This window comes from Eucyclogobius newberryi, unplaced genomic scaffold, assembly GCF_026437365.1.
Source record: "Eucyclogobius newberryi isolate DKJ021-1_F unplaced genomic scaffold, fEucNew1.0.hap1 SCAF_14, whole genome shotgun sequence".
Taxonomy (NCBI): Eukaryota; Metazoa; Chordata; class Actinopteri; order Gobiiformes; family Gobiidae; genus Eucyclogobius; species Eucyclogobius newberryi.
In genome coordinates, this window is record NW_027315768.1 from 18520901 (window position 1) to 18535722 (window position 14822).

At 41.3% G+C, this 14822-nt stretch overlaps 2 protein-coding genes across 2 annotated transcripts; both read left to right on the forward strand.

Annotated features, from left to right (window-relative positions):
• Positions 1 to 7204: 7204 nt before the first annotated feature.
• otc (ornithine transcarbamylase) lies at positions 7205 to 9452 on the forward strand. The gene is made up of 10 exons (XM_072444671.1): positions 7205 to 7378; positions 7472 to 7610; positions 7779 to 7860; positions 8054 to 8141; positions 8215 to 8368; positions 8432 to 8554; positions 8645 to 8698; positions 8772 to 8921; positions 9111 to 9248; positions 9327 to 9452. Exons 1-10 carry the CDS (start codon positions 7296 to 7298, stop codon positions 9384 to 9386), a joined length of 1071 nt encoding a protein of 356 aa, XP_072300772.1. The 5' UTR covers positions 7205 to 7295; the 3' UTR covers positions 9387 to 9452.
• An 889-nt stretch (positions 9453 to 10341) lies between these two features.
• On the forward strand, positions 10342 to 14586 carry gpr161b (G protein-coupled receptor 161b). The gene is made up of 6 exons (XM_072444672.1): positions 10342 to 10556; positions 11159 to 11546; positions 11962 to 12683; positions 12753 to 12860; positions 13353 to 13478; positions 14303 to 14586. The coding sequence occupies exons 2-6, from the start codon at positions 11203 to 11205 to the stop codon at positions 14572 to 14574; spliced, it is 1572 nt and encodes a 523-aa protein (XP_072300773.1). The 5' UTR covers positions 10342 to 10556; positions 11159 to 11202; the 3' UTR covers positions 14575 to 14586.
• Positions 14587 to 14822: the final 236 nt, after the last annotated feature.

Consider the following 14822-nt stretch of genomic DNA (forward strand, 5'->3'; position numbering starts at 1 on the left):
TCGACTGCCGCCCAGATCTCTCTGCACCGGCCCCTTATGGATCCTCCTGCGGGTGGTGGGCCCACGGGAGGGCGGCCCCACGTCGCTCTTTCGGGCTGTGCCCGGCCGGGCCCCGTGGGGTAAGACCCGGCCACCAGGCGCTCGCCATGGAGCACCCATCCCAGGCCTGGCTCCAGGATTGGGCCCCGGTGACGCCGATCCGGGCGACGTAAACGGCCTTGTTCGTGTCGTCGTCATAAGAGGCTTCTGAACCGATCTTTGTCTGACCCGTCACCTAGGACCTGTTTGCCTTGGGAGACCCTACCAGGGGCATGAAGCCCCGGACAACATAGCTCCCGGGATCATTCGGGCACTCAAACCCCTCCACCACGTTAAGGTGTCGGTTCAAGGAGAGGTATATATATTATATATTAATACACTGCACATATATTGTACTTAATCGTTTATCTGACCCTTATGTGTGTTTCACAAAGTAAAAGGCACAACCATGGTGCAGATAGACTGGAGCAAACAGGCTTTTGGGACACGTGGTGTAAAACCAAGTAAGCTACAGACAGAGACGTGATGACAACAGCCCAGTCTAAATGTGAACCTGAATTAGAAGCTAAGCATTGTGAATATACTGAGTAATATTATTTTGAAGTAACTTTACTCTTACTTGAGTAAAAAGGCTGGCTACTATACCCAACTCTGTTGTTATTGCATTTCCTACAATGTCCCAGAATTTCGCATTAAACTTTCCTGGCTTGTCCCTGCAGGACACTCTGTCCGCTCTGGAGAGCAGCTTCAGTGAGAGACTGATCCACCCTCGCTGTGTGAAGGAAAGGTTCCGTAGGTCTTTCCTTCCTGCTGCTGTCAGACTTTATAACAAACACTGTTAGTACTGAACACTCGCAATACTGACCTAACCTAATCCTGATGTGCAATTCTGTCATATGTGCAATTGCTGTTGGAATTCATGTGCAATTCATGTGCAATTACTGTGAAATTCATGTGCAATCTATGTGCTGTCGTGACACATATTCATGTGCAATTACTGTCGTGATCACATGCAATGGTATTTATGTATTTATTTATTTGTCTATGGGAGTTTTTATTTATAGGAGATCTTCTACTGAAAGTGTTTTTCAGACTTCCTACAAGTGATCTGTTCTTCTGGATCTACCTCTGTATCTACCTGCGTTGCACCAATGAAATTTCCCCATGTGGGACAATAAAGGAATATCTTATTTGTTTGTCGCTCAAAAATAAATTTGAAAAACATTCAGAACCTACACTATAAACGTTGTGTAGGGTGTTTAGTATTTAACTGTGCTTCTAGAAAGTTGCAATTGCAAATAAGATAAGATAAGATAAGATAATCCTTTATTGTCCACACATGGGGAAATTTCATTGATACAACGCAGTAGATACAGAGGAAAAGGACAGATCACAGAATATAGGAAGTTTAAAAAACACAATTAAAACAATTGAAACACAATTAAAACAATTAAAAATAGATTATGACAAGAGCTGTTTTATATGTAACGGTAACAATGAGGTTTGGAGGTAATAATGTAACAACAACAGGTTTTGCACCATCTAGATTTGAAAACTCCACAAATTGCCGTTGTTGTGCACTGTTACACATTATATCTGTGTAATTAAGAGTTTGCACATAAGGTCTGCCTACAGTATTGGGCAGCGGCAGTGCAGCTATGAGGGGGCGAGTCCACACAAGAGGCTGTTGAAGTGTGCTCTGTCCTGGCAGGAATCAGAGGAGCATGAGGATTCTCTGGGCTGTAATTACGATGGAGTTCAGCCGAGTGGGCCGTTTCACCTGGTCGAGCTCAAAGGTCATTCTCAGGTCACGCAGAAGAAGTCTTTCTGATCGATGCTGTGGACTTGAACTTACTGCTGTTCCTCCTGACTCGAGTACTGTTGATACTTTAAAGGTTTCTTCTGTTAGTTCAAATTTTAAATGTGGATACATAACTATTAGCATGATGAAAAATCAAAACACTTGGCCAAATAAAATAGAGAATACCCCGTCGTACGTCTTCATGCTGTTTAGGTGTTGAACTGCATGGCATTAGTGAGAAAAAGAATAAACGGTGAAACACATAAAGGTGTTTTAATCCTAATGTCACAATGTTTACACTCAATTATTTATTATTTATTCATTCTTCAACTAAATATATTTATACTATAGTATTATTCCCAATACTGGGAAGTTGCTAAAAATTCTAGGAAATACTGAAAAAGCAAATAAATCTTGGTTTAGCACAGCAGTGTCTAATCCAGCCGCTGTGTTTTCATACATACATTTGGGGGGAAATCACGCCCCTGAAAACATTTCCGAAATGTGAATTGTTTGACATTACTACATCCCATTTTAAGGCACTTTTGGGGAACCCAAAATATATAATTTCTTGATCAGAATTTCTAATTGCAACGACAACAGTCCCCCTTTTCATCACTCTGAAACCCATGGATACTGGGTACCTGGGATTTAATCAATTACATGAATTAGTTACTTTCCATTACTGACCCTTCAAAAGTTTTTAAACAAATACATTCTAAATTCTGGAGGCAAAAGTTAAATTGAACATATTATTTACCACAGAATGTCACAAAAATAATAAAGGTTTTTTTTATAAAAAAAAAAAAAAGCACTCATAAACAGGAGATTATAATTATTACTATGATAGGAAAAATCCAGATTTTTGCATACTTATCACAAATTATAACTTTTGTGAAGCTCAAATACAATTTTGAGGCTAGAAAGTAGTATTTTCAATCCCTAAGAAAATAAAACAAACTGACATTTCTTTGGAAATTCAAAACTGTTGCTTATGTTTTGTTTATAATTTAAACCTTTAGCATTTTAGATCTGATGTCGGGATTTTGAGGCCTAAATACATTGTTCTAATATTGAGTGGGATGGTCGTGTCCAAAACAGTCTGCAATGGACATAATGGACTGATATATTTGGAACATACTTCTGGCAGCTGGGAAGAAAGCCATCACCAGAAAATTGATGACACAAACTGCTCCGATGATTAAGGACAGGATTGACATCATAACCAACATACGCACTGAAAAAAAAATCACTTCTGGCCTTCTCAGCCTGAAAATAGACAAATTTGACAGACAATGAACAAAGTGGGAATTTTATTTTTGACTTAATATGCTTTAACCCTTCATTTCTTTGGATGCCATTCCCTTATTTTATTCTTCACTTGATGGTATGAACCAATGTATCCAGGACATCAGGGTGAATATACCACCACTACTATTACCAGTATTATATGGGAGAAAAGGTCAGCCCTGTCGGAGCAGCTACAGCAAAATATACTGCATTTGTGAGACGACAGTGTTCTGTGTGTGTGTGTGTGTGTGTGCCTGTGTGTGTGTGTGTGTGTGTGTGTGTGTGTGCCTGTGTGTGTGTGTGTGTGTGTGTGTGTGTGTGTGTGCCTGTGTGTGTGTGTGTGTGTGTGTGTATGTGTGTGTGTGCCTGTGTGTGTGTGTGTGTGTGTGTGTGTCTGTGTCTGAGTGTGTGTGTCTGTGTCTGAGTGTGTGGGTCTGTGTCTGAGTGTGTGTGTCTGTGTCTGAGTGTGTGTGTCTGAGTGTGTGTGTCTTCTTTCTGCTTTAGGTTCATTCCTGTCTGTGAAGTCTCCAGGGACTAACACTACAGCGCCTCTGTTCCTCTGCACTCTTTTGAGGAAATAGTTCTTGCTGGTGAGTGCTGCTGTGAAAATGGCTGCTTTCGTCTTCTCCGTTGATGTTTTATCCTTCAAGACAACGTCAGATTCACCTTTATCTTTGATCTTCACTCTGCTTTTAGACATGGTTTAGCGTCTCTCGTCTTCTCAGTTTTGCCCCTCAAAGTGCACCCTGAAACTGTCCAGATAGACTGTCTTTGGGAGCTGTGCAACGGGCCGGGATTCGCCAATGCTCCTCGTCTTCTAATCCTCCTCCTGCTCCTCTGCTTTCAACTGGATCTAATTGCTGTCGTTGACTCTTTGACATTCACAGGTGCAGCAGTGACGACTAAGGCTATCTTAGCATCAGAGTTTAGAGAGGTTTTGCACTGACATATGTTGTGATCTAGAGTGGTGTCGACCTTTTTCCTTAAATTCATTGAGTGTATTAATGTTGTGTCTGTTCATTATTTACAAATGCATTTCTATACATCATTTTATTTTTAATTGGTTGACAAACTATCACAACAGCTAGCAAACACTGACAAAAACCTGGGCCCTTGGTAATGAACTAAACACACATGTTTTACGGTTTATGCTGCTGGTTTCAGGCCAGTCATTCAAAAGTGCACCACCAGTTATCACCATTGCAACATCCTCAGTGAATACAAAATGCTCCGTTTTGACAATTTCATTTTATTTTCAAATCTAAGAACCCTATTTGAAATGATTACCGGTAATAATGCTGCTCCATCTCCAATTATTAAAGTTTGCGCTGAACAAATTACACGATCGTTCCGCTCCACTGCAAACAGAAACTGCACAGACCTTTGAACGCCTTTTCATCAAACACCTTCCAGTCAGAAATGATCTGTAGAAATTCATGATTTTGGACTTTATTTGGAAAAGGACAAATTTGACAGACTCCGGACTAAATGGGACTTGTTTCATGGTCTTGGTGTGCTGTAGTTTAATTTGGATTTTGCTGTGTCCTCTCTGGTCCTTTTTCTGTTTTCTGTATTTTATTTTTTGTAATTTAAATAAATACATTAATTACACCTGAAACTTGAAAAATCACATACGAGATAATCATCATAAGTCAAGTTAAATTGTTTAACGTTTTTGAAATGGTGACATGTTATTTTGTACTTTACTGAGCTGATGTTAATAATGAGCTGTAACGTGCAATTGTAATAAAACATGTACTTTTTCTTACTGCTGTGTTCACCCACCTAGAGAATGCAAATGGAAAGAAGCATCTTTTCTTTTGTATGATTAATTCATTTGTACAAATGAAGACTATAGTTGAAACAAAACTAAAGAGTTACAAGTTCAACGCAACCTTAAGGAAAGAACGTGACAACCAAGACAAATATAAACAGTAATTTGAAGAATGACGCACATTGCTGAATGTTAGATCCTCTTGCTGAGCTCGAGGAGAAACAGCTTCATGTAGGTGTACATATAAGTGACTTAAATAAACTCTAAATGTATCATGCGTTCAAAAGTAAGGTGCTAATTATTATCAGATCCTGTTTATCCATATGTTGTTGGTGGGCGCATATACATCATTCATCAAATCAGTCATCAGACTTAAATACAGATGTGGGTGGGAGAAAACCATGGCGATAATGATGCAATATAATATATTTCTCCATCTGTGAGAGAGATTGACAGACGGTGGTTCATTGTGACTTAATTAATGAAGATAATTTAACTTAAACTGAGTTGTCTTTTTGCATTGACGCCTACTGGTTTTCCGACACACTACTATATATAATCGTCTTCACACTTGGCTGATGGGAGAGGAATGGGTTACTCAGCACTACATGCTGCACTATGACACAAAGCAAATGGAAGAGACTCACAGATTGCGTCATGTTTTTGGCAATGGAAACAGTGAGAGTGACTCCAGCCAGATTGTCAGGAGAACACTGAATATGCGTAGTCTATTTAGCACGTTCATTGTTGAGCCAGGAGTTGAACAACTGTTGAGGTTAGTTCCAGGAAATTACTGTCTTACTACAAAACCCAAGTATCAGCAGCTTAGTTTATGAGGGTGAAAGCAGCTCCCACACATTGTATTTATGCTGAGCGTTGCACTTTCATTGGAAAGTTGCTCTGACTCTCACTTAATCAAGACCATGAGCAAAATATTGTTTCATCAACACACACAAAAGCTAATAATTTGCACTCAACATTTACCATGGACATTTCATCATATCTGGCCTTATTATTTACTCATTTGTAACCAGAATGTTGGTAAGGTGAAGTATTTGGCTCTGTCAACTCCTCAACAACTATTAAGCTTTTAATAATAAGCTAAGGGACTTCTTTTCCTAAAACTGCCTGACAAAAATGGGCCCCAGCTCAAACTGAAGCTGTTTCTGAACCCTTTGGAGAACATACAATTGGCTGGACTGTTTGTGAGACTCTGTAGTTTTGGCCTTTGATTTCAGCTGGAAAGAAGCTGAATCCTGCCTGTTTTCTTTGGTCAATACAAGGAGGAGTAAAGCTGGTGTCTGGAGGGATGGTCTGACTGACATTTGTTTGTGCATCCCAAGAACTTGATATTTTCTCTTTATCAGATGGTGGACACAAAGGAATAAATGAAGAAAAAGTCACCTCAGTATTTTGTATCATCTTACTTCCTCTCACAGATGCAGATGGCTCCAAAGGTCTCTTTGGACTGCAGGGTTGCTTTGGAGCTAAAGAGCAGTTCATACAATCACACACTAAAAAGCTTTTAAGATATTCATCAGAAAACATGTTCATCAAATGTCTAATGCACTGCTTTGTTTGATGCAATGCTTTTAGACATCTCGACGGAAGACTTGGAAATAACATACACAGAGAGAGGTTTGTGGAGTTTATGAGATGACTGGAAATGTGGCTTTGTTTATCTTCTCAGAATCACTGGACTCAGATGAGTTTGACTTGGGTCTTTGGGGGAGCAGTGATCTTATGCTGTAGTGATCGTGGCCAAGGGAGAGATGAGTCTGTTTGTTTATGGCCTTTTGGACTGGGATGTGGTGCGTCATGTTCCAAATGTGTTTGATGAAAAACACAAGCAGAACTTTCTGAAAGACAAAAGGAACAGAGTGAGTAGTGATAATGCAAGGCTTTGTGCAGTTTGACGCAACATTGCCCCCTAGCGTAATTCAACACCACTGCAGTCATATTTATTCTACCTTACGTTATGAACGCGCTACACACATTGCGTAATTAATATTGCAACAAGTAGATGGATGTGTTTCACTGAAAATTGCCAAAAAAATATGTCGATTTCTAAAACAGAACTAAAAAAAAAAGTCCAACCACGACCAACATTCAGCTTAGGCCGCCGCCTTCTTTTCAAAAGAAGTTTATCTTTATTTTTGTCATCTGGTAGTCATGACCAGTGGCAGCCCCATGGTCCCCGTGGTGCCAGCCCCCGGGAGCCCCCCCGCCCCTTGGCCACGCATATTATGTTTGTTGTTACGTCACAGGCAGTTCGCTGCTGATTGGTCGACCTGCGCTTCGCACGCGACCGCGTGTCTGAAGCAGGAACGAGGAGTGAGTTTAATGGACTCGTTCTCCAAGTTACACGGACTTTTCCTCCTATAAACTGCAATGTCGACTAAACTGTTTTCACGCAGTAGTTATGTTTTCACGTGTTTGCAAAGTCTAGATGGCTGCCAATCACGATCTTTTAGGTAAGACAATAATATGCTTGTAAATGTAAAATACTGCTGCGTTAGACAGTGTCTCAGTTCATAACATTACGTGGTTTAATTCTGTATCTGAAGCACTGGGACAGCTGCTCTCGCGTCTGTCAAGTTAAAGGGCCGGAGCTTTCTGACTTTAAAGGATTTTGGTTCAGATGAAATCAAGAAGTTGTTGTGGGTGTCAGCAGACATCAAGCATCGAATCAAACACAACAATGAGGTAAACAAATAATCACACAACAACTGCAGACTGGTGAGAAGTCTAACTTCAATAGTATTGGTGGAATGATTACGTTTCTCTCTATGACTTGCAATTGATTATATGATATATGCACAGACTCAAATAAATCCATTCATTCAACTCTGAGAAAGCCTTTTGTACTTTCAGTTTCTTCCTCTTTTGCAAGGCAAGTCAATTGCAATGATATTTGAGAAGAGAAGCACCAGGACAAGAATGTCCACTGAAACAGGTGGGGCACACAGTATTGACTGTTATTACATGTTGGTAATGCATCTGCCTGTGGCCATGTTCTCTGGCTGCTGTAGTGTTCACACAGGCACAAAAGAACTGCTGAGACCACACTCTACGACAAAACAGTGGACCACAGTTTAGGCTCTCTTCAGATGGAATGCACAATATTGTCAATGAACTTTTTGTTGAAGGTTTTGCTTTGCTTGGAGGACACCCTTGTTTCTTAACATCCCAAGACATTCATCTTGGAGTAAATGAAAGCTCCACAGACACAGCCAGGTGAGGAAATAAAATAATGTAATTTAAATGTACACTTTAAACGGTGAATGCAGGATATATGTTCCCTCTGCAGAGTGCTCTCGGGGCTTTGTGACATTGTCCTGGCCCGAGTGTACAGTCACTCCACCCTGGAGGAACTGGCTAAAGACGCTTCAATCCCCATCATCAACGGTCTGTCCGACATGTACCACCCCATACAGATATTAGCCGATTTCCTCACTCTGCAGGTACAGTTCTCTATCCTCGTGTAAGTGTGTTACTGGGGGCTAAAAGAGTGCTCTGTTCCTCAGGAGCATTATGGGTCTCTTAATGGACTCACAGTCAGCTGGATCGGAGATGGGAACAATGTGCTTCACTCTTTCATGATGACTGCAGCCAAACTAGGAGTTCACCTTAAGATTGCTACGCCAAAGGTTTTCGCTTGTGCTATTTTAACCTTAAAATGCCCTCGTAATATGGCCCATCCACATAGTAATAATTTGTTTGAACATGTACTTTTTCAGGGCTACGAACCTGAAAAGAGTGTAATTCAGGAAGCTCGGAGACTCTCTCAAAAGGTTCAATATATATTCTGAATCTGAATGACCTGCTTTATCTGAACTGACTCATGTAAATGTGATTTGACCTTAGTATGGGACACAGTTGGTCCTGACCGCAGATCCAATGGAGGCAGCCCATGACAGCAATGTGTTGGTAACAGACACTTGGGTTAGTATGGGACAAGAGGAGGAGAAGAAGAGGAGACTAGCAGATTTCGAAGGTTACCAAATAACTATGCAGGTATTTTAAGATATTTTTACCCCACGCAAATACATCTGATCAACTGTAAACATTATGATTTCATTCACCTTCCCAAGTCTACTCTTATGCTTTCTATTCATCTGATGTATAATATAATGCTGTGTCTCTGTAGTTGTGCAGCACGTTTAAGCCCTGCAGTGCATTCATTCTTCTGTTTTGGTCTTGCAGACTGGAAGCGTGGCCAAATCAGACTGGACTTTCCTTCACTGTCTCCCGAGAAAAAGTGAGGAGGTGGATGACCAGGTGTTTTATTCGTCCCGCTCTCTGGTGTTCCCTGAAGCTGAGAACAGAAAGTGGACAATTATGGTCAGTTGTGGAGTCTTGTTTATTTACTGTGATCAGACTAATGTAAGACTGATCATCCTAAACTGTTTTGTGTTCTAGGGTCTAATGGTGTCACTTCTGACTGACTACGCTCCAAAAATGCCATTGATGAAATTTTGAGCTTGTGACTTTGTTTTTAGGCATTACTTTTTCTCGGCACAAATAAAAATGCCTGTTATGTTTGTATCAATTGGAGTGAAGTCACTTTTATGTTACTCATCTGTTCTGTCACCGCACCTATTTGATATGTAATTACTTAGGTCAATTCTGGGGCTTCAGCTTCCTGTTTGTGGGCGACATCTTGAGGACTTTTGCTCATTCAAGCAGTATTTTGTTTTAAATTGAGTTTTGTCCTGTTTTTGTTAAGGCCATGTGAAATGTTTGATTACTCTTCAAATTCACTTCATGCATCCATTGTCTCTGTTTTCCCCACAGTGGTTAATTAACTTAATACAATTATTTATTATGACTACACGTGTCGCCCTCTAGTGGACTAAGAAGATTTCTTCCGTCCTTTAAAAAAAAAAGAATATATATATATATATATATATATATATATATATATATATATATATATATATATATATATATATATATATATATATTATATTTATATATACACACAAGTGTTTATATTTTTTATTTTCCTATATTTTTAGATAATGATGCATAGAACAAACAAATGCAGCAGTAAGGATTCACAGTCCTACATCATGGATCTATTATATTATCGTCCTACATTGACAACACAAACACACTGTACAACAGGGGCTTCCTCCTCTCTTCTGATTGGTCCATTTGCCGTCACGTTTTTGTGCGGGAAGCTTTGATCTACGTGGGTGGTCCAAAAGCTGCTGGAGAAATAAAGCTATGATTAAACTTTATTCATGAATTGTTTACACATTTTAAGAATTCTATCAACGTCCACAGACGTTAGACGAGATCACGTGTTTGCGTAGCTACGACGGGAAATTATACATTCGTTTTTTGCTTACCTTTTCTTTGATTAGACAGTGACATAAATCAAAAGTCACACATTTAACACACGTTTGCATCTGTTGAGTGAGAGAAACGATAGTAAGTGGTTAAAGTTGTGAGCTTGTGTGAGCAGAGACGACCACCCACTGAGGGGCAGAGCTGGAGGTGGACGCCATTGCAGCTGGTCCTCTGTAAAACACTGTGGATCAGACAAACGAGCCCAAACTCTCCCGTGTCGAGGCTCACACCGCGGGACGCACGGATGGCCTCCTCCCGGGAGCAGAAAATGCGGAGCCTCGACACTAAAACCAGGTAAAATGTGCGCGTTTGTTTCGAGGAGAAGTGAACGTTTGAGCTAAGCTCCGCTAATCAAACTAAACTCTCGAGGGCAGTTTCAGAGACTTTACACCGCTGCTTCTACAAACTCTCCACTATGTTTGTCTGCTCTCTTCTTCTGAACACCATGTAGCACCGAGTAATGTCCAGACTCTGCATTTATAACGCTTGGAGGCTATTTTATAACTTGGAAAAAAACTTGTGTAAATAGTAAATTAGGAACACGAGTTTCAACAACTGTGTTTGTGGAATAGCTACAAAAGCTTGAAAAGTGTTTAGGTTGTGTTTCTAAACTCAATATTTTCCCAAAACATGAACGTTCCACTTGTCTTTTATAAGTTAATCACACTATTAAGTGTGTCATGTAAATCTTATTAACAATTAAGCCCATGAAACTTGCTGTTGTTAATGGACAATATTTGAGATTCTGCCCATTTGTCTGGTCAGGGTTAGTGAACCTGGAAAAGGCTTTTGGAGTAAACATTTAATCTCTAAATCTGTTGGCTAAATAACAGTAGGCTATTGTCACCACTGTTATTTTATTAATGCTTAATCTGAACATGTCTGTATTTCCACAGCCTGGCAGCCTCATGTGGGTCCCTCTCTGGTCCTTTGTCTGACCATGAACACCAGTAGAAACTCCAGCTCCGTGGCCCAGGCTCCGGGCCTGGCGGTGCTGGAGACCTTCTCCATTGTGGCCATCACTCTTCTGGCCTGCCTGGGGAACCTCCTGATTGTGCTCACTCTGTATCGGAAACCTTATCTGCTCACACCCAGCAACAAGTTTGTGTTCAGCCTGACTCTGTCCAACCTGCTGCTGTCCACTCTGGTGCTGCCCTTTGTGGCGGTCAGCTCGGCCAAAAGAGAGTGGATGTTTGGAGTGGTTTGGTGCAACTTCACCGCCCTGCTCTACATGCTCATCAGCTCCGCCAGTGTCATGACACTTGGAGCTATTGCCATTGACAGGTAATCGAAAAGCACCTTAATGTCAAGGCTGCAACAGCAAATCATACGCTGCTATATCATAGATCATATGACAGTTTCCAGTCTTTTGACCTCTGGTGCCACCAAATATGACACAATAAAAACATGATCACATTCAGTTGTTTAGTTTTAGAAACTAAGCATGGTATGCTAAATTTTTTTGTAGAGAATGTACAAAATATTTAAGAAAAGAAAAAAAGATTGAAAGTCTACTTTCACAAACAATAATTAAGTGTTCCTGCGCTGGCCTAATTACCTTGTGCAAGGAGGATTATTTTTGTACAGCACAGCTAGTTAATACAAAGCCCCTCTATTTTGAAACATACAGTATTTGCTTCAGCATCAACAGTATTAAATATTTCCTGACTGAACTTCAACATAGTTTTGTCCTTCTCAGGTACTATGCGGTGCTCTATCCCATGATTTATCCCATGAAGATCACAGGAAACCGAGCCGTGGTGGTCATCGCGTACGTCTGGCTGCATTCTCTGGTGGGCTGCCTGCCTCCTCTGTTCGGCTGGTCATCCTTTGAATTTGATTGTTACAAATGGACGTGTGTTGCTTCGTGGCACAAAGACTTGAGCTACACTGCGTTTTGGGTCGCTTGGTGCATCCTCCCTCCCTTTGTTGTCATGCTGTCCTGTTACGGAGTCATTTTCCGTGTGGCTCGCATGAAGGCACGAAAAGTGCACTGTGGGACAGTTATTGTGGCTCAGGACGACTCCGGAGCGGCTCAGAAGAACGGCCGTAAAAACTCCAGCACCTCCACCTCCTCAAACGGGAGCAGGCGCAGTCTTATCTACGCCGGCAGCCAGTGCAAGGCCTTTGTTACAATCTTAGTGGTGATGGGGACCTTCCTCATGACCTGGGGCCCCTATGTGGTGGTGGTTTGCTCTGAGGCGCTGTGGGGCCAGGGCAGTGTGTCCCAAATGCTGGAGACATTGGTGGCGTGGTTGTCTTTTTGCAGCGCTGTGTGTCATCCGCTCATCTACGGTCTATGGAATAAAACGGTCAGAAAAGAGCTGCTCGGCATGTGCTTTGGAGACCGCTACTACAGAGAGTCCTTCGCCACGCGACAGAGGACCTCGCGGCTCTTCAGCATTTCTAACAGAATCACAGGTAATCTAAGCATTTACACATTTATTATTAATGTCTGCTTGCTTCTAACTGTTTCATTTGTTTTTCTAGACTTGGGCATGTCCCCACACCTCACAGCCCTTTTGGCCGGGGGAGGACATCTGCTGGCTCCTGGGAGCAGCACAGGAGACACTGGCTTCAGTTTTACTCAGGACTCATGTGAGTGTCTCAGAAAATCATCACAGAATGATGGCGTTCGCTCCTCTGGAAAGGTTCATTCATTGTTTTGAAATGCAGCTCTACTCTAACTAACATATACCGGTAATCAGGGTGGAAACATTTTATTATTACTGACAAATGTCCAGATTAAAAACTTTGAGTCAAATATAGAGCCTTGCATCATTATACTGTTATGTTTACTTGTAGCACATCTGCCTTTACTGCAGTCATACTTGCATTCCTGTATCATAACTCATCTCTGGTGCTTTGTAAACTGGACAAGTAGAGTCAGGCACTAAAAGACTGTAGATCCACAAATGTGGGTTATTTTTAAAAGACATTAAGTTAGGAGATGGTATTATGTTGTTGTGTTAAAAGAACCTACATTTGTGGATAGATCAAAATAAGACTAAATGAACGTTGGAATGTTCGTGTCATCCTTGATTACTTTACATTTCCTCTTCACATTAAACCCAATCCTGTTCTGTGCAGGTACAGATGTGATGCTGCTGGATCACTTCTCCACAGACGACTCAACCCTCCTGTTGTCTCAGGGGAGCGTGTCTGGGAAGAGGCGGAGCTCTGTCACCTTTGAAGACCAGGTGGAGCATTCCAAAGGTATCTGTCATTACCGTGCACTAAGAGCATCAGGGTCTGGGACAAACTACATTCTAGGGCTGTGCAAAGGCACAAACATGCTCCAACTTTGTGAATAAGACTAGAACAATATCAGGGTGACATGAAGTTCCACAATTACCATTGCATTAAATTTTATTTCCTGCTTTTGGTATTAAGTATTAAAGGCGCAATGGACGATTTTTCGGCGATTTGAGAACACAGGCGGAAGTGCGCATGCGCACTCCTCGTGCAGACTGATACATCACACACGTGCGTTTGTTTATCAGCGCGACGGATCCTTTCTCCGTCTTCATTTTGTCCTGTACACTGAGGAAACTATATTATGATAGATCCATCCGCTTAGACACGCGGAACTGTGCAGCTCGTGGGGACGAGCCCGCACGCGGCTGCAGGTGAGCGGTAGGTGCGTTTTATGATTGATACGTGGCAGGACTAATCGGCAGTCCACGCCACGAGGAAATAAGACTCAGATTTTGGTCAAAAAAATCATCCATTCAACCTTTTAAATGAAAATGCTAGATTATAGCGATCACCTTATTGGTCTCAGGTTAGCTTTCCATCACAGAAATGGCATCGTAACTGTGAGAACAAGGGATGGATGCATCTGCCACCATGTTTCTAGATTATTTCTATGAATATAACTATGTTACAATCTTCATACTGAGTCTGGGGCCAGATATAGCTAAAGTATATTAACTAACAGATTCCATGAGCAGGATAAATTACACTTTTAGTTACCATAGTTACATGTTCTTACTGTGCTGCCATATTTTATTTGTAAATCTGAATTCTTGTTTCCTCAGCTGAAAACACATCCTCCGTTCAAGTTCACGCAGAGGTTCACAAGTCCCTGGACACGTTTGCCTCCAGTTTGGCGAAGGCAATAGAAGACGATGCCAAAGTGACTCTTTTTGGAGACGGGTTGGTTTTACCCGCTGGACTGTTCACGACCCGGGCAGTGCCACGGCCCAGATACGTTGACGGTCAGAGACTGAGGCTGGAGAGCATTGACGAAGGAATTGTCAAAGATGACAAAGCTGGAGAAGGACCTGACGTGGAGGAAAAGCTCTTCTGAATATGGACTTGCGTGTTTTTTTTTTTTTTGCGTACGGCTTTGGGGGAAATATCTCCACAATTTTACATCATACTTGAAATTTATCCATAGAGTATTTTTCAGAAAGTGTTTATTATATTGGACCAAGTGCCAATCAAGCAACTCTTTGTATAGACATTGGAAACATGTAAGCTGCCCTAACTACTACTTAGTAACTGTTGTATTCTTTAGCAACATATTATATTTTCTTTTTCTAAAGGTGTCAGTTT